Genomic DNA, 24,002 nt, shown 5'->3' on the forward strand with positions numbered 1-24,002 from the left:
GCAGTGCTCCAGGTGACTCAGGGTCTGGTTCCTGGCCAAGGCGGAATATTCAATAAAAATGCACTATGAAACTCAGTTTGGTGAGGCCCTACAATCTTACCACAGACTTCAGCCCTAGAGCTTTGCAGTAACAAATAATAGAGTTTTACCAGGGATCCTCCAAACTACTGCAAACAACTATGGAGGGAATTTTCTGAATGTAAAATGAGTCTGATCACTGGCATTATCTGACTATCACCATCCAAACAGGAATGAAGTCGAATGAAGAAGCGAAAATATCCCTCACATCTTTCCCCTCCTATCCATTTCCCACTGTCATCAGCCTGGTCTAGGCCCTTATCACCTCTCACTGAGACAATTATAATAGCATTCCAATTGGCTTCCTCACTTCCAGGATCTTCCTTGTTCCTCTGTATCAGACTTCTAAAATAATCTACCTAATGCAGAAGTCTGTGCAGAGATGAAAGAATCAAGTCTTTTTTCTTGTTTTATTTTTTTTCTCCCTTGGGGGTGGGGGCAGGGGGTGGGCGATTGAAAGGATGAAAGATACATAAATAGGTTTATAGACAGTCAAGAAGCACTCAATATCCAGTAAGAGACTGAAGATTAGTAAGAGTGGTGTTAATAATGGGGGGAATCTGCTGGAGAAGACAGGAACGGATGGCATACCTAGAGAGTTTTGTCTTGGCAAGAATGAGGCCACGTCTTCATAAAAGTTAGGAGAGAAAGAGCAAATAGTGCATCGGGGGAAGGGGGAGGAAATGGTGGGGGGAAGAGGGTCTGAGTGAGGTGAAAGAGAGGACCAAGAGGCAAGAAGAGAGAGTCTTGTCAAATTACCTCCAGGTTATCATCACTACCCTCATATAATAGGAACTTAGTGTTTTCCAAACAAATACTTATTCTATCCACCTATTCCTTTATCCTGTAAAATCATGTAATCTGTGACAGGATATTAGAACACAGTTAAGTCCAGACCACACACGCCCCCAACCTTCCACCCCGCAGCATTTCAATAGAAGAAAATGAGGCCCAAAGAGGGGAAATGATCTGTCCCAAGTTATGCACTTATTGTCACAGCTGAGACTTGAACCAAGCTTCTCTAATTCCAAGTTAAATGCTTCACTTCACAAGTGAGGAAAATGAGTGCTAGAGAGATTAGAGACACTGAAGTGTCTTAGTCAGATTTATAAAGAAAACGAGTTGATTAACTGAGAAATATCAAGATCTCCTATCTAGTTCTTTTTTGCTCTACATCACATTGCCTCAGTCATAGTCGAGGGACACAGAAGATGTCCCTTGCTGCTTTACTTTGATGGTTTTTTTTTTTTAAACATTGAAAGTAAGTGAAGTAAGTGATATATTTATTACAAGGGAAGGCAGCCAGATGTTATATAATTGGGCCACCATCCAAGGCTTTAAAGGGGCCAATTGTTTATTGCCAAAATATGGCAGGTAAATCATTTCATTCAAGTGACTATTGCAAATTAATTCAATTCAGTTCAATAAGCATTTGTTTTCCTAAAGCCATGCTTGTTCACCCTACCCATTTTAACATAACCCAAGATTTTAGCTAGAGCAATTTATTTTTCTGACTTTTTGATTCAGACAGAGGGAAGAATTTCTTTCAGGGGAAAAAAGCAAATCTGTAGCCTTCATTTTCCTGCACATACATATCTTTCTTGAGGATGCAATTTTACTTAACATGACTTAGAGAAATATTGTGATAGAAAACATGCATAAGAAGAATTCTATTTTCTTTTGATAGCTTGCCTTTGAGATCTGGCATGAATATGTAGATGAGTTATTCATATTTATAAATCTTTAGATTCTCTTTTAAATAGATTGTTATTGATATCCTTGTTTTTATTAGATTGTCTAGATGTCCTCCTTTATCCCTTCTTCTCCCTCTCCCAGGGAGCCATTCTATATAACAAAGATTTTTTAAGAAAAAAGTTCTGTAAAACAAATTAATACAATGAAAAAAATCTGAAAAATCAATATTCCAAAAACTAATTTTAATAATAGTTAGTTTGCTGACAAAACAGGTATAACTGCATTCTTCTCTTTGAATGTACTTGTGTATAAAATTGATGCAGAGGGACAAACAATACCAATTTGGTGTTGATCTCATCCATGCTGTTACTATTAAGATAATTTTCAGATTCAAGTGCTGTTGAATTTTAGAGATAATATGATGCACTGAACAGCATAATGAAATTGGAGTCAAAGGTCCTGAGGACAGTTCTTGCTTTGACCATTGTAAACCTTGAGGCCATGGATTTATACTCTTTGGAACTCAGTTTCTTAATATATAAAGTAACCAGTACCAAACTGTTTTGATAATTACTACTTTGTACTGAAGTATGAGATTTGGTACTACTAAGCCCAGAGAAGCCAGATGGAGCCGTGGATAGCACCAGACCTGGAGTCAGGAAGAACTGAATTAAAATATATTCTCAGACACTTACTGGCTATGTGGCCTTGGCAAGTCACTTCACCCTGCTTGCTTCAGTTTCCTCATCTATAAAATGAGGTGGAGAAGGAAATGGCAAACCTCTCCAGGGTCTCTGCCGAGAAAACCCCCAATGAGGTCATGAGGTGTTGGACACAACTGACACAACTCAAAAACAACATTGCTAAGCCCCCTTCCTTCTCATTTTATTTTTTTATAATTTTCCTTGGAATTCTTGACTCTCTGTTTCTCCAAATGAATTTTGTTATTATTTTTTGTTGTTCAATAAATCAAGTCTATGGTAGTTTTCTTGGTATGATACAGGAGAGGTAAATCAATTTGGACAATACTGTCATTACATATATATAGTATATACATATATTATCTATCTATGTATCTATCAGCTCAGCCTACCCATGAGCAATGATTATTTTTCTAATCATTTAGGTCTCTTTATTTCTGTAAATAGTATTTTATGAATGCAGACATATATTTTCTGTTCATGTTTTAGCAAGCAGATGAAATAATTTTATATTTTCTAATTATTTTAAAGGAAATTTCTCTACCTCTGCTGGATTTTGTTGGTAATTTTAAAAAATCTGAGGACGTATATAGGTTTATTTTTTATCCTGCAAAACTGATTAACTTTTTAATGGCTTTCATTAAATTTTACTTGACTTTCAAGGGTTCTCTAAGTAAATCATTTCTAGGGTTTTCTAAGTAAACAAAAAAGAGATAACTTTGTTTTCTCCTTGTCTATACGTATTCCTTCAATTTCATTTCTTGTCCTATTGCTTTAATTAGCATTTCTAGCATGATACAAGAGTAGTGATGATTGATGATATATACCTCTTTTTTAAATCCCTGATCTTACTGGAAAGGACTCTAATGTATTCACATTACATATAGTGCTGACTCTAGATTTTAGATAGATCCTACTTATGACATGGAAAGGTCTTTTGACTCCTATATTTTGTAATGTTTTTCTTTTAAAGGGGATGGACTTTGTTTTCCAAATATTGAAGCTTCAATCCTTTTAAAAGCCAAACCCGGTATTAGTATATCATCTTTTTGATAATATATTGCCATAGCCACTGCGCATTAATTTTAACTTTCTTCCTCATTATTACGGATATCGGTCTCTAGTTTTCATTCTCCCCGCTTCACATAAATAAGCCATATTTATATCATAGAAGACGTGGCAAGACAATTTGAATTTCTATTTTTTTCAAAAGAAATTCATGAATTACTAGATATAAATGTTTGAATTTTCAACAGAATTAATTTGTAAATTCATCTGGTGTAAGGTTTTGTTTTGTTTTTCCTTTGAGAGACCATTTATGACTTATTCAACTTCTTTTTTCTGAGAGACTGGGTTTTTTAAACTATAAATTTTGCTCTGTTGATCTATAACTTTTACTTTCTGGTACAACGAATGGGAGCACTGGGCCTAGAATAAGGAAGATGAGTTCAAATTCAGCCTAAGACACTTAATAGATGTGTTATCCTGGGCAAGTCACTTAACCACTTTTTGCCTCAGTTTCTTCATCTGTTAAATAGGGATAATAATAGCACCTACCTCCTGGGGTTGTGATGAGAATAAAATAAGATTATATTTGTAAAATAGTTATCATAATCCCTGGCATATATTAAGTGTTTTTTAAATGTTAACCTTTATTATCATTACTAATATTATAACTATTCCTCTATTCCATTTAAGTTGTTGGTTTTATTGGCATATAATTGGCCAAAATATTTTCCAATAATTTCCTTTATTTCTTGGGAAATGTTCCATTTTCTGCTTTAATATATGAACTCCCAAATTCATGGACCCTGAATTCTTTTATGTGATCAGAATGGGTTGTTATTCCACCTCTCCCTCTGCTTTGCAACCCCAAACCCTATTCTTTATATTCACTGTGACCTGCAATACTCCCCCCCCCCCTCAGATGTTTCTCCCTTCCCACCAAAACATCATGCCATTACTGAATACACTCTCCTCCCTTTCCCAAACCTGACCCTATGGTGAACCAGTTCAAGTCTACACTGTCTTCTTGATTTCAGTCCCTTGCCCCTTTATGCTACATAAGTTCTTCAAGGGTCAAGCATCATCCCAGTATTTGTACCATCATTTCCTCCCTTTGATGCAACTCCTGTCTGCTGAACACGTCTATAAAAAAAAAAAATCATGAAAATATGCTGACTGGGTCTAAGAAAATGTATGTTCCAGATGTCAACAGGTCCCTCACTGGGGTGGGAAACTTCTCCTGGTTCACTTTCTACCTCTATGACCAATCTTCTGTCTCCTTTGCTTCATCATCTATGTGAGTTGACTGTGGGGATCCTCCAAAGCTCTTCCCTAGGCCTAATTCTCTTCTCTCTAGATATTATTTCACTTGATGATCTCAACAGCTCTCATGGATACAACTATCAACTCTATGTAGATCATTTTCAGATTTATTTGTCCAGCCTTAATTTCTCTCCAGCCATGTCTTCCCCTTACCCAATAAACTTCAGGAGCTATAACCTCCAGGATCAAATATAAACTCTCCTGTTTGGCTTTTAAAATCTTTCCAGACATGGCTCTTTCATATGTTTCCATCTTTTTTACACTTTACTTTCATTTGCACACTCAACAATCTAAAGACACTGGTTTGTTATTCCCTGCATCAGAAACTCTATCACCTGATTCTGTGGCTTTTCATTGACAGTCCTCTATCCCTGGAATGTTTTTTCTCTTTGCCTTTCCCTCCTAGCTTTCTTCAATATTCAGCTCAAATCTTACTTCCAGAAGACTTTTTTGGTCTCTCCTCCCCAACATTCCTCTTGCTATTAGTGTATTGCCTCTAAAATTACCTTTCAATTACACTGAATATACGTTGCATGTAAATTTCATCTTGCCATTATAATACCAGCAGAGACTCTGTTTTTGCCTTTCACTGTATCCTGAGCACTTAGCATAATGCCTAGGACACAGTTTAAAAAATGTTTTGTTGACTCCATGAGTGAAATCTGGAGAAGAAGGCTTGTGCCACACCATAATGAGTCTTGAAAGCTAAAAAAGAGATTTGAGTCTGTTTTATGAATATATTTTAATCTAGAAAAGAATTCATATTTAATTTTAATTTGGCTTTTATTGCTATCCACATTCATTTTTTTTCTCTTTTCATTCACTTCTATAACATTGTTTTACTTTGTGATACATAACCAAACTAAAAGCATTTTTTCAAAAAAATTTTTTTCAAGTATTTAAGTATCAATATTTTCTGCCAAAATCATGATTAGGATAAAGATAATCTCTCTATTTCCAATAATAATCCCCCAAACTTATCACTACTGTAATAACAAAAACTTTAGTTAATGAAATCAACAGTTTTACTTCAATAAAGATGAAAATGAGAAAGGTTCTAGACAAAATTGACTCCCATGATAAAACAAAGATTCAGTAAAACTAAAGACAAACAGTAGTGAACTCCTCCATTCAGTCTAGGACTGCCCCAGAATATAGTCCAAACCTGCAGACCATCCAACTGGGGAGGTCCAGGGCAGCCTGAAAGCTGGCCGAATCTTCTGTGGAAGATGGTGGCTTGGCCATGGAACCCTTACATGGGTGATTATATAAGAGAACACAGACGGAGAATAAGAAGCCAGTGAACATTTGAGTACTCTAATAGGAAGATCTGAAACCAGCAGTATCTCAGATAAGTACTTATTTAGCCTACTTCAAGTCACAAAACAGCTAGCCAAAGCTATGGACCCACTGGCCAATGATTATGAAAAGAGATCTAACCAATCAAAAGTTGTCAGTGTCAAACTGCAGTCAGCAGAAGGTCCTGTTGATAACAGTCCCAAGTTGGGACAAGATAAGGAGACAAAGCTTGGCTTTAATCAAGTATTACATTAGGGGAGCAGAAGCAGCACACATGGGCCTGAACCCTAGCTGTGGCAAGAAAGCTACAGCAACATTCTAACTGCTCAGGGGCAGCACCTATCCCTGGCACCATGTTGTCCCAATGGTAGAGTCTAGCATCCAGAGAAAGATCTGTGGTTAACTTCTATTTCTAAGAGTACAAGAAGGGGCAAAGCCTGATGCGAATACAAAGTCCCATCTAAGAACTGGAAAAATAAGTAAACAGAATAAAACTCCTAATATAATAAGAAATATATGGGTTTAGTAAGATCCCAAGACAAAAAAAAAAGTAACTCCACAATAATTACCAAAAAAAAATCCATAAAACAGAAAGCATTTGGTCATAACAACACCAAATGTTAATGGAATCAAATGAAGGAAGAGATTAAGCAAAACAAATGATGAAATTAGAATTCTTAGAAAGAAAACAAACTGCTTAGATAAGATAGAAAATTTTAACCAAATAGTAAATAACCTAAAAAGGAGAATTGAGTAAAGAGAACTGAGTGATTTGATGAACAACAAATATCAGAATTAAATTAAAAGAATAAAATAAGGACATTTGAGTTATATGCTATGCAAATTTGATGAGGCAAAAGTATTTATATACCAATAGAGGGAGAATAGAGAACTTTCCGTTTAGTATTCAGGGCCCAAAGAAGGAGAAAAAGAAAAACAAATTCAGGGTCTAAGGCTTTAATTTGTTTTCAGGTTTGAAATGAAGATAAAATGAGATAATATTTCTAAAGTGCTTTTTTTGTTATTGTCTAGTTGTCAGGCATTGTGCTAAGGAATGGAGATACAAAGAGAAACAAAAAATAATCCCTGTTCTCAAAGAGTTCACAGTCTAAAGAAGATAATATGTAAACCACTATGTATAAACAAGATATAGATGGGATAAATACTAGATAATCAACAGAAGGAAAGCACTAGTATTAAATGGAATTGGGAACACCTTGTAGAAGGCAGGATTTTACCCAGGTAGGAAGTTCAGGAGATCTATATGAGGAGGAGAGAATTCTAAGTATGAAGGATACTCAGTGAAAATGTAGAATTGGGAAATGAAATTTCTTTTTCAGGGAAAAGAAGGATTGCAGACTACATGGAATTTGGGATTTAGAGACTAGTGCAAGAAGCAGCTAAAAAAGACAACATTTAAGGTCTCGTGTAACTCTTATTTTACCAAAACAGCTAGAATTTGTATTTTAAATATACAAAGCATTTTAGAAGTATCTTATTTGATCCTCAAAACAATATTAGATGGTCCCCATTTTACAGATTCTTCATCTGAGACAGAGGTTAAGTGATTTGTCCAAGGTTTCAGGACTAGTAAATGTGTCTGAGACTAAATTTGAACTCACGTCTTCTCAACTCTAGGTTCAGCGCTCTATGCACTATGCTGCCACCTAGCGACCCAGTCTTTAAATGACAGTTGCTGAAAGTCAAATCCAAGTGCTGGGAACAGTAAACCAGTGTTCCTTCAGCTGTATGTGACTACCTACCCACATCAAATTAAAGAACAAAAATCCGATGTATGAAAAGAGATTTGACCTGGGTCCTAGTCCTAACCCCCACACTAACCCACTGCAAATGAGTTAAGCTCTTGGGCCTTTGTTTTCTTGTCTGTGAGGTAAGGGTATTGGACCAGAAGGTCTCTAACCTCTCTTTTCAGTCACTGGCTTCTCTGACAATTTGCATTCTTCTCCCTGTTGTTTGGGATTACTTATGCCTTCTTCCTACAGATGAGTGAGTTCCGATTCCTTGATTCATTGGTAGGCAGCCTAGAAAACTTAGAGCGCCTGCCTAGGCGTAAATCTTGCCTGTGGTAATTACTTCCTCTGTGGCATCAGCCACATTGCTTAACCTTTCTGGATATCAGATACAAGGAAGTAAAACTATAAAAAGAGGAAGAAAAACAATAGAGCCTTTGAGATCTCTTGTACTTCTCTATCTGCAATGCTATAATACTATCATTAGTCTAAGGAAATTATCTACCTATAAGCCTCAGACTTCCCAGCCAAGATGGCTTCCTCAATGGAGGCTGACCATCCAACACCCACATTCCTTTAACAACAAAAACATAAAATTAGCACTAGCCCACATAATGATCCAGAAGTTCAATGATAAACTATAGTTAATGCATTTTTCTGCCACAGAACTGCACAAGAAATTACCCAGGAGCCATGGGGCAATGGAAAAGGGGACAGGCCACAGCTAAAACAACAGAAGCTCAGCTTCTCACAGTGGTAAAGGATAGGCAAAGACATACGGATCACGAACAACTCTTGTGCCAAGATGAAGAAAGAGTACCCGAGAATACCTTAAAGTACCTGAAAAAGACTCAGAAAAGTCAGAAATCCCCAGAGGAGTGAGAAAGCTCTAGAGTGGAAACCTTGGAAGGCCTAAGGAAAAGACATCATCCATGTGGTGTGGCAGTACTTGTACCAGGTTACCCTGAGCACAGAGAGTCCAGGGTCCCTAACACCTACCACTGCCGTGAGACACCAAAGATGAAGCAGGAGACACACTGAGTGGGACCCCAAAGATCCAATACATCCTAACCCCAAAAGACACAAGTCTATGCAGGAAGCCTGGTGACTGAGGGCAAGACCAAGCAGGGCCAATGACCCCAACCAAAAGCATAGCAGCAGGCAGAGTCCGTTCCTAGCCAAAAGTCTCAGTCCAAGAATTAATCCTGGAGATTTAAGTAAAAAATGACACTTTTGAGTATAAAAAAGTTAGTACATATCCATATATCCCCAAAAAGGAGAAGTGAATAACAACTACAAGCACAGACTCAACGCATAGATGTTTGACCCACATCACATGAATACCTAAGAGAAATGATGCAATAGATTTTTTTTAAAGATAAAACACTGGAAAAAAAGTACTTGAGGGGGAAAAACATTAGAAGAGAAATTGGTAAACTTTGTGTACATAAGGGACTACCTAAAAAATAGGAGAAACCAGAGAAAAATCGATGATTCCATAAAATAGTAAGAAATATTCAAACAAAATCAAAGGACTGAAAAAACAACTGAATCCTAAAGGCCACAGGCCCTCGATGACCAATGAATAATGACATTACAATGCCAAGAAATGGTGATCTATAATCCTTTCTCAACATACTCACATGTTCTTAGACTTGAACACTTCAGCAAAGTTCTGCACACTTCGGAGAGAAGCAAGGTCTAGGGTCATGGCTTCTACCTTGGCTTTGTGCTGGAATAAAAAGAAAAATAAAAAATGATAAATATCAGCAAATTTAGTTCACAGGATCACATGACAGTAAATGTGTTATGAAACATGTCTGAATTCCCTTGTTGAATATTAGAGGCTCAGAGTGAATATAAATCATGAAAATGAATGGAAGAGTATAGCAATTGCTGCCAAATGCAGTATTCAGAAACTACAGCTCTGCTAAACACATATGCCGGATGGTGTACAACTTCATTAAATGCAATGAATTGACATAAGACAGTTTTTAGGCACTTCAGTTGTTTTCCATCATCCTAGGAAGTAAAATGTATGATGACAAAAACAGGCAATGTGAAAAGGTAAGTGAGCCTGACTTTTCAATGTATTTAACTGAACAGAGGGGCGAGGGCAGAAAAGGTGGAAACAGTCCCTATTTCTGTCACTTAGCACTGTGTCACCACCATTTCATCCTCGCCAAGGAAGGGAAATGCCTTAACAGAGCCTGACCAGGTGCACGAGACTTTGTCTAGATAGGATTTAGTCTGTCAACACAAACAGTTCTTAGTGGAAATGTAATTGGCTCGGATCTCTCACCCAGTCTATTTTGCAAATCACAGGAAAAGGAGTGGAGGGTTTCTAGAGACACTCATTGTCTTCAGGACGCTAATGAAATGTCTCCTGTGTTTTCATCCACTAAAGAGCTACGTCATAGATAGATTCATCTTTTTTTTTTCTTTTCGACTTAAATATCTACAAAGGCAAACATTTCATTATACACAGAAGAAAAAGATGATGTTTTAGAAACCATAAACTTGTCATATAAAATCTGATTTTAAATAATTATTTATATATACATATATACCTATATTATAAGTGTATAAAATAATATAATGGGGCAACTAGGTGGTGCAATGGATAGAACACTGGACCTGGAGTCAGGAATAACAATATCTTTAGAAACTCACTAGCTTTGTGGCCCTCAGCAAGTCACTTAACCCTGTCTACCTCAGTGTCTTCATCTGTAAAATGAGTTGGAGAAGGAAATGGCAAACCACTGCAGTATCTGCCAAGAAAACCCCAAATGGGGTCATCTAGAACTGGACATGACTCAACAACAACAATAACATTATCATCACCACTACCACCATAATTTAACAAGGTAGTAGTAAAACCACTCTGCATCACTTCTGGAACTCTTCCCCCTATGCATCTAAAGATGTTTTTGATACTCTTTTTTATATATCTATCATTACTCACTAACATTTTCCCCACCCCATTCAAATGGAAGACTTCTGTGATTAAAAAAATAGATAAATGTAGATACACACACATAGATACATATACACATAAACATATATGTATATGTGTATGTCATATACTTACAACTCATAATGAATTTCATGAAAACCTGGAGAAAGAACATCAGGATCCTACATTTTCAGAGTTGTCTTCGTCTTGTGTATGTACCTTAGATATTCCTTGTTCACTCCTTCTCTCTCTCCTAATCTCTCCATATAGAGACAGACAGATGGATAGCCATAAATACCTATCATACATAATATATATGTAATTCCACAAATGTGTGTATATACGTGTGTGTATACATACATATACATTCACATAATATAGCCAACTAGGCTATATTGTGTGTATGTGTATGTGTGTGTGTGTGTGTGTGTGTGTGTGTGTGAGAGAGAGAGAGAGAGAGAGAGAGAGAGAGAGAGAGAGAGAGGCAGGCAATTGGGGTTAAGTGACTTGCCCAGGGTCACACAGATAATAAGTGTCAAGTGTCTGAGGCCGGATTTGAACTCAGGTCCTCCTGACTCCAGAGGCTATCCACTGTGCCACCTAGGTGCCCCAGTATACATAGTTTATTATATATGCATGTGTATGTATATATGTGTGTATGCATGTGTGCATACACATACATCTAAGCAAAACAAAGCAACACATTGATCAAGGATGAGAATTCATGTTTCACTCTATACCTGTCTGTAAACTCTCTGCCAGGAGGCAGGATATATGTTTCAGTATAGGTCTTCTAAAGTTAGTCTTGGTTGATGCTTTGATTAGAATTCTGAAGTCTTTCCAAGCAGTATCAAGATACTCCTTTACTACATTCAGCCTTTGTGAAACCAGAGAAGTTGGTCTCACCAATCACCAGGGTTGATAGATACTGTCTTTGATTGCTCCCCAAAAAGTAATTGGTAACAGCTGCCCCCTGCCCCCAGGTTGCTAATGAATGCCTCTTGGCCAGAGTATGATTTCTCAATAGCAATAGTCTAAATCACAACAGAGTGGCTAGGTTAATTTTGACTCAAGCTGTGGTGTTATGAATATCACAGAACAGCCTTTAAGTCTAGTCTTTAGGAGGATGTGCAAAGTGCCTAAGGTGCAATTCCCACATGGAGCAAGCAAAAACAATCTATAACTCCCTCTGCTATGATCAACATGTGATGAACTGGAATCTTTGATTGGCTGCATAGTCGGAACTGGAGTCATTCAAAAGGAACCAGTTAAGAAGAACCTGGTTGGATCATGTTTGTTCTCTTTTTCTGTCTCTGTGTGTCTCTCTCTCTGTCTCAGTCGGTCTCTCTCTCTCTCTCTCTCTCTCTCTCTCTCTCTCTCTCTCTCTCTCTCTCCTTCCCCTTCCCAATGGCACTCTAGTCAGAGAAGAGCAACGATGATGTAAGGGCAGAGGCCTTGTGCCTGTCCCATCATCTGGATAGAGACCTAAATTCTTTGCCTTGGCATTTGTTCGTTCGTTACAAGTGAAGGAGATCGAAGGCTACAACCTTCTGAAAGGTCAGGAGAGTTATAGTCACAATTCATGGTGAACTTCATGAAAACCCTCTGGAGAAAGCAAGAACACCAGGGCGCTACATTTTCAGAGTTCTGAGCTGTCTTGGGCTGTGTATGCACCTTTTGTGCCTGTCTCACAATTAGAATACTTCAAGCTCATGTTACTGACCCTCTCTCCAGGACTCTTTATATATTTGTGGGAGAGGTGGCCCCTGTTGTCAGGGGAAATACTTGGTAACCACTGTTCTCGCTATACCAATTAAGTAAATGCCTCTGCCAAAGAAATGAGTCTACAAGCCGATTGTTATGGGGAAACACACTTTTCCCCATTAACAAGACAGTTTTTAGGAGAGCAACCCACAGGATTACCCTTAGAACCATGGCAGGGAGATAGAGCAGACCTTGATCCCAGAGGATAAGGTCAGTATAATAGCTACATGTAGTGTTTCATCCGGGATAAAACCAGGTGCTTCACATTTGTGGGTACCTCTGTTGATAAATGAGGGTACTCAAGGGCTCTGCTGATGAAGGGTAAGCCTCTATCTGGTTCTACTTTAGGATGGAATTTTTTTTTGACTATGACATTGGTTTCCAGAAAGTACCCTAAGAATGGAGAGGCTCATCACTAGGAGACTGACCACTTAATGATAAAATATTTGGCCAACAGCAACCTGTGCAACAAAGGACAACACATAATAGGCCTCAGGCCTGCTTGACCCCTTTCTGCTTCTCCAGGGCCAGTACCATAGAGCTAGAAAAGATATCTATGGGGAAGGGATGAGGGGCAGAGGGTGCTAAGAAACATTTAGTTTGTAACAAAGTGGATGTTCATCAATTAGGGACTGGCCAAACAAATGTGCGTGAATGTGATGGAATACTACTGGGCTCTAAGAAATTACATATATGATGAATAGAGAGAAGCATGAAAAACTTAAAAGAAATGATTCAAAGTGAAATAAGAGGAGACAAGAAAACAATCTTAACAAAGACTAAAATAATGTATGTGTAATAATCAACAACCACAAACAATCAAAAATGTATCTTGTAGAATTATAAGCTTGGTCCCAAAGAACAGATGAGAAAACACCTCTCACCATTCCTTTGTGGAGCTGGCAGGGAGGGAAAAGAGAGGGAATGGTCCACCGGGGGGACACTGCATATTTTATCAGAATTTTTAGATACATTGATTAGCTTTACTAAAATTTTCTCTGTTCTTCGTTTTTTAAAACAACTCTTTGTTCCATGGGATGACTCCCTGGAGGAGAGAGAGGAGAAGGGATGCCTTCTAGTTAAAACAGTACCTGAATAAGAGTCCTCTCTGCAGTATTTCTAACAAGAGGTAATATAATCTTTGCTTTAAGACCTCCAGGGATAGGCAAGGAATTCATTACCTCCTAAAACAAAAGATTCCATTTTTGGATAGCTTTAATAGTTAGGAAGCTTCTCCTTCCAACAAGCCTTAATTTAAATTAAACATAGGCACACACACACACACATACACACACCTACCACTTGTGACTGGTTCTGTCACCTCAGGACAAGAAGTATACTATTTTTTCCATGTGATAAACCTTAACATACTTGAAGAGACCTACCACATGCCTCTACTAATCATCTCCAGTTCTTTCCACAGGCCTTCTTATGGAATGAAATTGAGGCCCTTCATAATCTTGGTTGTTTTCCCCAGGATGCCCACCTAAATTATTGAGGACCTTGCTAAAACATGGTGCTCGGAATTGAATACAATAATACAGATATAATCTATTCACAGCAGAATAAAGTGGAACTGCTATCCTTATTCATAAAAGTGATCCCTCTCTTAATGAAGCCCAATATTGCATTGGCTCTTGAATGCTAGAGCACACTGTTGACTCAGCTTGAGATTGCAGTCCACCAAAAGACCCAAATATTTTTTTCAGATGAACTGCCATCTGTCATGAATCCCTAATTTTGTACTTGTTAAGTTGATTTTCTGAACCCAAGTGTAATTAGATTCAATTTTGTAGCCTGTCAAGTTCTTTTTGAATACTCATTCTGTCATCCAATGTGTATCCCTCCCAGCTTTGTGTGATCTGTAAACCAATAAGACTTGCCAACTGAATGGCACTGAGAAGGAAGAAAAAGGAATGAGTCAAAGATAAACCTAAAGCTCTAAACATAGACAGCTGTGAGATTTGGAAATGGTAGAAATAATCAAGTGAGGAGGAAGAGGTTTTGGGAAAAGATAATAAGCTCATTTTGGACATGCTGGATTTGAAATGTTGATGGGACAGCCAGGTAGAAATATCCTTTAGGCATTTGAAGATAAAGACTTAGAGTTCAGGAGACAGGTCAGAGACCTACAGAGATATGCAGAGATAGAAGTGGAAATGATCTATATAGAATGCATGGAAGTGAGTGAGAGTGACAAGGGAAAATACATACAGAGACAAGAGGGTTGAGGACAGATCCTACTTCTGAGGAGCAAGTGGAATAAGAGATGGAAGGCATTTTATACTAGTCTAAGATACAGGTGTTAAATAGGAGTAGGTTGTGGCCAGAAGACAACAGAGGAACTCTCTAGAGATAACCAATGGCTGTGCCTCCAGGAATTCTCCAAGAAGATGCAAATATCTCTAGCAATAGCATCTCTCAGAGAGCTGTAAAAGATTTGGAGCTGGGGCCTGTGCTGAGTTCTTTATGTGAAGTACAATATTGCAGGCATCATATTTAACTATATGACTGTGGCACTCCTTTTGGGCTCACTCAACTCCCATGAGAGTTTTTAAGAGTAACCCTGAGGGGCCGAGGGCTACCCATGTTCCTGAGCCCCCATCTAGTATGTTCCCCACTGATTATAAGACAGAATTAATTAACTTTTAGTTAGGGATATTTATCAGTGTGAAGATGTTTAGAAGTAACAACACTCAAGTAACTTCCATACCTCCCTCAAAAAAAGAAAAAGCTTAGAATACACTCTCCCACAAATATGGAGTTGAACAGGAGAGTGGACTCAAGCTTAGAAAGCACACATGGTCAATCAAGGGGTATGCTGCAGCTCCTGATTGTATAGAAGTCCTTTTCTCCATTTATGGTATATCCATGAAGTTTCCTAGCATGTACACATCTCTCTGATATGCTGAAAGGATCAGGAGCCTTATGGCATAATGAAGTTGCCCACCTATATCCACACTATTTCTGATGTGTCTTCTCTCAGCTCTTGTCTGGAAGCCCTGTTTATTACTAGTTCATTTTTTCCAGTGAATTTGGTTAAGAAAGGGGGAAATGGGGTAAAAAAAAGGGGGAATGTGGACCTCCCTCTAAATGCACTACCTAGGGACAGCTAGGTGGCACAGTGGATAGAGCACCAGCCCTGGAGTCAGGAGGACCTGAGTTCAAATCCAGTGTATGTTACAGTGACTCTTACTGGGCAGGCAAAGAAGAGGGAAAGTTGGAGAATGAGTATTCCTGCAGACCCTGAAAAAGTGTGTGCAACTAGCACAAGATGCCTGTAGGGCCCAAGTGGCCCTCCTTGATCTCTTCCTTATCTGCTAGATCTCAACTTTCTGTTCACTTTCTCCTTTCTTTCTCTCCTTTTAGTCTCTCCTTTAATCTCTTTTCCATATGCTTCCAATTACTTTGTTTTTAACCTTTTAAATACCAGGAGGAATTAACAATGCTATCTCCTCACTGATGCTTCTTATCTCTTGAAGTCCTGACTCCTTTCTCTCAGTCTTCATATTGAGGGTTATGTGTGTCCCTTTAAGACCTTTTGGGCATGACTCAAGTCTACCTTCAAGTTCAAGGATTTTAAATAATCTTAAATGGTTCTCCAGGCTGAAATGGAATACTTGTCTCTCAGAACCAGAAATCTTTGTATGCTAGTCAGTTCTCAAACCTTGGAGTAAAGAGACCTAAATTCTTGTCTGAGATCTTCCAGTAGCTTGATGGATGACCTTGAGCAAGTTCTTTTTCTTCCCTGATCCTTAGTCTCCAACTTTGTAAAGTAGGCAATTTGAAAGAGTTAAGTTTTCCTATATATGGGGTTTTGCCTGAAACATGGAATCCAAGGGTTAGGTAGAGATAAACATAAATTTAAATTGGGGCAAAGAGCCAAAATTTTACCTAAATTTTGGGAATTTTACTAATTAGGGACTCTAAGCTATTATTATTATTATTATTATTCTACTTTTGCATCTGCTCTAAATTCCACCGAACATCAAAGGAGGAGGAAATGTGAACCTGAGGACCATCAAATTGATCCTAGACTAAAAACTGTGCCAATTATTTCAATAGGCTGTGGGCCATTAAATATCCAGAGAAAAACAGGTAGGGATAAGAAGGCTGTGGCAGAAGGGAAAATCATACCCTCCAGGCAGGAGATAGGAAAGGCTTGGGAAGGAGGCTTGATTTAGTAAGGTGGAGGGAACAGAAAAAAAAAAAAAATCAAGCCCTGGCTAATCTACTCCACTCCACACACCACCCAATGACATTATAGTATAGGCCTATGATATATCTAGGTAGATCAAGAAAGAATTCATGGAAGACCACTTACTTAAGTTAAGCCTTAAATTACAGTAATGGTTGCATCAAGTCAAGATTGGATAAAGGAGAAGGAATTAAAGAAAGTCAACAGTCCACTCCAGGACTAAAGGATTCAGCACAGTAACAGCAAGCAAACGGATGAAAATAAGAGGAGGCAGGCCAAAAACATGGAACATTTCACTCTATTTTGAGCATATTCCTCAAATAGATAACAACCAGGAGTGTAAACTGAAATGAAGGTCTTCTGTGAATATATATCTCTGTTTATATTCCACTATATTTACACAAATACATGTTATAAGACAAACATATTGCTTAAAGAGACAGTGTAACTATAATGCTAATCTATACTCAGAAGTTATTGTTAATGGCGTCCCACAAATTCTAATCTATGCCATAATTGCATTACCCTAATGTCTCTTACCCTTCCACTTTACATATTTTCAGTCCTACATCATTCCTCCTTTTATTCTCTGAAACCTTAAATAGGAGTTGTCACTTTGAAAATAGCAAGAGACACTGGCCCTGAACTCACATTATTGGCATGGCATTATTCACTAAACAACAATACAACCTAACTAAAGCGGTTTAATAATTCATCAATATATTATGTAGGATTTCATAACAATAATTTCACCAATACTACTTAAATAACATTAATGGTAGAAGTGGATGTGGAGAGCAACGCAATTTATATCTACTGTTAGGCTAAACAACCATAACTACCATTATATGTGAGACTAATTGGAACTACTGCCAATTTCAACTGAGGCTAGAGATTAAATGGATGAGCTGATAAACATGTCCCCTGTGGAGGCATCCCAACAAGGGAGATTGGTGGAACATGTATTTAATTTCTAGGACTGGATTTTTCAGGCACATATCCTTCCTCTAAAATAAGGATTTAGATTAGGCACATACTCCAAAGAGGCTCCAACTTTCCAATAAATAAAATTGCTCTGGAAAGTGTTCACCAGTAACTAAAAGCAGTACAATTCTGGTTTTAGAATTTAGATCTCAAAGCTAGAAGGGACCTTAAGTTTTTTTAAAGGAATGTGAAGATGTTTCTTTTATTACATTCAAAATAACAACAAAACGGTGTAGTGGACTGGGTTTGAAAGTACTAAATTTCCACTGAAAGTCTAGCTCTGCTCTTAATAGTCTCAGGTTCCTGATCTGTAAAATTAAGGTAACTCTATTTGCACTGACTACCCTCAAGAGTTTTGTGAAAACTAAAAGCATTAATGTGCAAAAAGCATTCTGTAAAACTTAAAATGCCACATAAACATCAGCTATTTCTTGTACCAGGAGTAATGGTGAAGATGATGGTGGACAGTCTTATGACCTCACCTTCTTTGAGCCTCCTTACTGCTACCTGTATAACAAGAAGCTTGGCCCCCTTCAGCAGAAATGTTCTATGATTCTATGAAAATGTTTTGCCCCATGTGATAAGAAGTGCATTTAGAAAATAACATCATCAGTTTCTTCAAACTCATTTAAAGAGAAATTACACTGGCTAACAGTGGATTTAATTCAGTAACTAAGATACATGCCATGTAAAGCAAAACTACTTAAAATGCTTACATAGTAATTGGCAGCATTTTGTACCCGAGGTAGAAAAAAATGCTTATCTGCCAAAACTAACCAGGGAGTAAGAATTCCCAGAAATCTACCAATTTCACTATATGCAATATACTCCCTTGACAGCTTAAAAACAGTTGAAAAAATAACCACGAATGGTCCAGTAGTTGTACAGTAAACATGATTGTGCATTTATGCCTCCCAATTGAAAAAGGAGCCTTTTTTCATGGTGAATTTTTCATTCTAATGTAAGTGGTGATTTACGTTAACTATAGGTAACGCATGGTTACATTTTCCTGAAGGATTGCAAGGAAGTAAAGAGTAGTACAATAAGTTGAGCGTAAAAGCTTTCTCTGTCATAATATTTATTATAATGGCATATAAAATAGCTGAAATAAATAATAGATGACTAAAGGTAAATTCATATGATAAAGAATCTTTCAGCAGACACCATTACTTCTGACTACTCTCGTTTTATACACAGTTTAAGACTCTTAATAAATATACCCCATATCTTATGTAAGTACTGGAAATCTTGAAGATGTTCTTAAAAGGCAGCAGACTGGACATCAGCTAATTTACTACATAATTCTATTCTCAATAGGAACAGTCCTTTTTTTAATATTTTTAAATGCTTCTACACTTAAAACCTATATTCTTAATTAAACTTGTTAAGGTAGACAATGCCAGGTTTTTTGAAATTAGCTGGCAAAATAAAATAATGTTTTAGATCATTCTGTTTCTGATTCACAAAGAGACACAATGTCATAATATTGAGATTATAAACCTCCTTCATTATCTCATAGTGGAAAAGGTAGTGTAATGAGAAGACTAGACTTGGAGTTGGAAGTCCTGGGTTCAAGCTTGGGATTACTCATTTACTAGAAATAAGACCTAGGGCAAGTTAACCCTCAGTTTCATCATCTGTAAAGCAGGGCTACTTCTAGCAGACTCAGAGTTTACACTGGGGAAAAGTGCTTTTTTAGACAAATTGCTATGGAAAGATGAGTCATTAAAGTTATGACAACTGTCATTATTATTTTGAAGGAACTAAAACATGTTGGCTGCTGGCTTTTAGAGAAAAACTATTGTTGTCATATAAAGCCTTAATTTTCAAATGCCATGTAAGTCAACTGTGATTTTTATTAGCCTTATGAAGCAAAGGATAATATCTTGTCATCAACAACTTAATTATGAAGTTAAGGGGTAGGGGAAAAAACAGAGGAGGATTACAAAGGGACTTTGACAACCAATGGTTGGATTTTAAAAAAACAACCTTTTATGGCTACTAATTGTTAGGCAATGACTCATATATTGTGGAACTGAATTACATGGGAAGTAGTAATACTGGCAAAAAAAATCCTTCCAAGGGTAAAGGACAATAAACGAAGTGCATTTTAACACATTAAATGCCACAGGACAAAAAATGACCAATGAATTCAATGGAACAAGTTAATGGCATTTCATTTGAGAAAAGATGGGGAAAAGTGAGCATGGGATCACTTATTCTTCTGCTTTGTGACTCTCACATTGTGAAGAGTGATGAAAGATTCAAATATATGAATAATTTTTTACACACCAGAGTTAGAACAGAGTTAGTACAAAAACCTCTAACCACAGATTTGGCAGAACTGAGTTCAAATTGCAAACTGGAGGCAAGTAATTTCAGTTTTATGAGCCTTAGTTTCCTTTTCTGCAAAAGACGGATAATAATTAATTTATTACCTACCTCATAGAATTGTTGTGAGGAAAGTGATTTGTGAAACAAACTGTCAGAAAAACATTAGGTGGTACAACAGCAACAGCAGCAAAGGTAACAATAAAAACTAGCTATAGTAATGTCAAGGATTTCCCAATGGCCCAAAGATTGAGTTTTTCAACATCATTGGCCTCTCTCTCTCTCTGCAAGTATAAATTATGAAAATGATATGCCCTCCAGCCCTTACATAAGACCAGTATGATTTCAGGAGTAATACGAACATCCACTTTAAAATTACTGAAGACATTTTAAAATCATCCATTTTCTCCAAGAGTGATGGAATGTCCAATGGGGAAAGTCCTCAAAACCAAACACATAAAGAAGAAAATTATAGGAAATAAATGAATAGAGTTAAGCTTAGTATGCCCATATAATAATCTGTAAGATGCCTAAATGTTTTTCTGAGTGCTACTTTGGAAAATATTGCACCAAAAATCAACTCGGATACCTCAACATGATGACCCAGAATGCTTGAGGGCCAGGCCAACAGAGGACATACTCTGACAGATCCTGTAAATCTGGAAAGGTTTTGAGAATGGGCTATATGTCTGCTAACTGTGAACAAGTCTAGCTTAGTCTGAACAGCCTCTTCATCCGTGATTTGGATTTTTGGCGTTTTTTTCTAGTCACAGCAACTCATAATAGGACATAGGTTTTAACCTAGGTTGATAGAAGGAATGCCCAATACAAATAAACATTGAGCTTTGAACTAGTGAAGGGTCTTAGGAAAACAATGACTGAGAAGGAATAAAGGGAGGTATAAGAATAGGCAGATGCTTTATTATCATTTAAATCCATAAATAATATTATTCTACTCTTTTGGCATATTCAGTATGCTGGAATTGGCACAGAGTATATACAATCAATATTAATTTGATTTTGTCATGTTTGTACCTAGTTTATTACAGATTCTACTGCCATGTGGGTAAGTGGGACAATAAATAATTTTGGGTAATGTTGTTAAAGGCAAAATAACCAGATCTAATGGTTGGAATGAACCTCAAAGGCCAACTCATACCTGACAAATATTCTCTTTGACAGTTTTCTCAACGAGTGTTTATCTCCTCTTGAAGAGCTCCAGTGAGGGAAAACCCACTACTTCTCAAGGCAGCCCACATCACTTTTGAATAGTAATCACTGTGAGGAAATTTCTCCGTAGATCAAGCATAAATCTGCCTCTCTACAAGTTTCAATTCAATTGAAATCAACATTATTAAGTCCCTAGTTAGTACAAAGTACCATGCTAGATGCAGAACATTACCCCCCCCCAAAAAAGGCCCTAATTTCAAAGAGCTTATATTCTAGACATTGCCTAAAGTCCCAGAATGAGTAAGGAAGAACCTTATAATAATTAAAATATTCTATGATGTAGCAGAAAGACCACTGAACTGTGGGTCAGAAGTTTTGAGTTTAACCATTAATTCTGCTACCAGCTAACTGTGTGAATTTCAGTAAGTCACTTCTCAAACTGATAGCACAGATTTCACAGAATCACAGAATTTCAGAGGGGCTTTAGTCCTCCCAGCAACTCAAAAAAGCATTGTCTCCAACATGCTCAAAAAGAAGTCATCAAATCTTCCAAGAGGGGAGAACCCATTAGACTTCCTCAATCAAAACCATTTTGAGGCAGTTCTAATTGTTAGGATTTTTTTTTCCCTAACCCCCACCCTAGCTCAGATGGGACTCTTTTTGACTCTTCCAAGTTCTGCCCTTTGAAGACATAAAGAAGCAGTCTAATACCACTTCCACATGATGACCCTTTGCATATTTTAAAACAGCTATTATGTCTTGAAGAAGTCTTTTCTTCATTAGGCCAAACATCTCCAGTTCTTTCAAATGATTCTTGTTAGGCCTTAACTCAATATCCTTTACCATTCTTTTTCCCGTCCCTTGGACATTCTCTGCTTTATTGACGTCTTTTCTAAATAGTGATGACCAGAACCACACACAATACTTCAGACTGGAAATACAAGAGTAGTGGGATACTATGAACCTCTTTATTCCTGGAAACTATATGTCTCAATGCAGTGGAAGATGGCATTAGCTGCTTTGGGTACTATATTATGCCACTGATACATATTGAATTTGTAGTCAATACACTAAAAACCGCATACTTTTGTTTTTTCAGATAAACTATTGCATATCCATGCCCACCTCCAATAAAGTAACTGTGGACTTGGTTTTTCAAACCCAAATTTATACATCGTTGTTGTTGTTGTTGTTGTTTGGTTGTTCAACTCTTTGTGATCCTAAATAGGGTTTTTCTGGCAAAGATACTAAAGTAGTTTATCATTCTTTCTCTGGTGGATTAAGGCAAATAGAGGTTAAGTGACTTGCCTAGAATCACACAGATAGTGAGTGTCTGAAGCCATATTTTAATTCAGTCCTGACTCCAAGCCCGGGGCTCTATCCACTGAGCCATATAGTTGCCTCAAAATGTATACATATATATTCCTTTTATGCTTTTTAAAATATATTTTCCATTTTTAACATTCTGAGATATTTTTGGATCCTGACTTACTACCCTTCCTAGTTTTGTGTCATCTGTGAATTTGATAAGCATGCCATCTAATAAATAATAATTGGCATTTATAATAATAATAAATAGCACTTATGTAGCCCTTTAAGGTTTATAAACCAATCCACAAATATCTCATTTTCTCTTCACAACACCCCTGAGAAATAGGGGCTATTATTATTCAGATTTTAGAAAAGAGGAAACTGAGGCAGATGGACATTAAATGACTTTCCCAGAGTCCCACAGCTACCATCTGGGATGTGATTTGAATGCAGGTTTTCCTAATTCCAGTCCCTACACTCAGTGAGATGAGGAGAACCAGGAGAACATTGTAGAAAGTATCAACAACACTGTGTGATGATCAATTGCAATAAATAGACTTGACTCTTCTCAGCAATACAATGATCTAAGATAATTCCAAAGGATTCATGAAGGAAAATGGTCTCCACATCCAGAAAAAAAGAACTGTGGAATCTGGATGCAGATTGAATCATACTGTTTCTACTTTTTTTGTTTTTTTTTTTTTGTTTTTTGAGGTTTTCCCCTTTTATTCTGATTTTTCCTTCACAACATGACTAATGCAAAAATATGTTTAATGTGATTGTACATATATAACCTATATCAGATTGCTTGCTGTTTGGGGGAGGGTAGAGGGACAGGAGCGAGGGAGAAAAATTTGGAACTAGAAACAAATGTTGAAAACTATCTCTACATGTAACTAGAAAATAATAAAAATACTTTTATGATTTAAAAATCTTTATCATTGTTATTGGGAGTTAGTAAGACATATTAGACAAAAAGTGGGCCCCAAATCCAGCAATTCTTGGGTTCAAGATCTGTCTCTGACATATTCTGACTCTATGACACTGCGCAAGTCACTTGAACCTTCAATGTTCTCAATGTTTATTTAAGGTTTTTTTCTCCCTCCCTGCAGGGAGTTCCTAAGATTTATCCATTGCAGGAAAAAATAATAGCCCCAAATAATTATTATTTACAAAGACTTTAACCATACTTTCACATCTTATCCTTAAACCAGTCCTAAGAGGTACATATAAAATGATTATTATCCCCATTTTATAGATTTTTTTAAATGAGGTCCAGACAGAGGAAGTCATTTGCCTAAGCTCACTCGGCTACTTTGTTATAGAACTTTTCTCATTGGTATGAGGAGAGCATGTGAAGGAGAATGTAAAGAGTCCTGGTCAATGGAACCACAAACACAAAAGCATATGCTGTCTGCTCTGCCTGCTTCCAGCCT

The 24,002-nt window shown here is 37.2% G+C and overlaps 1 protein-coding gene across 1 annotated transcript in view; it reads right to left on the bottom strand.

The window, feature by feature from the left end:
* The window catches only part of WWOX (WW domain containing oxidoreductase), a 1,201,502-nt gene that overhangs the window by 830,862 nt on the left and 346,638 nt on the right, over nt 1-24,002 (bottom strand). Inside the window, exon 6 of the mRNA XM_043984741.1 lies at nt 9,496-9,584. Coding sequence (XP_043840676.1) covers nt 9,496-9,584 — 89 coding nt within the window. The remainder of the gene's footprint in view (nt 1-9,495; nt 9,585-24,002) is intronic.

The sequence above is a fragment of the Dromiciops gliroides genome, chromosome 2 (assembly GCF_019393635.1).
Source record: "Dromiciops gliroides isolate mDroGli1 chromosome 2, mDroGli1.pri, whole genome shotgun sequence".
NCBI classification, from domain to species: Eukaryota; Metazoa; Chordata; class Mammalia; order Microbiotheria; family Microbiotheriidae; genus Dromiciops; species Dromiciops gliroides.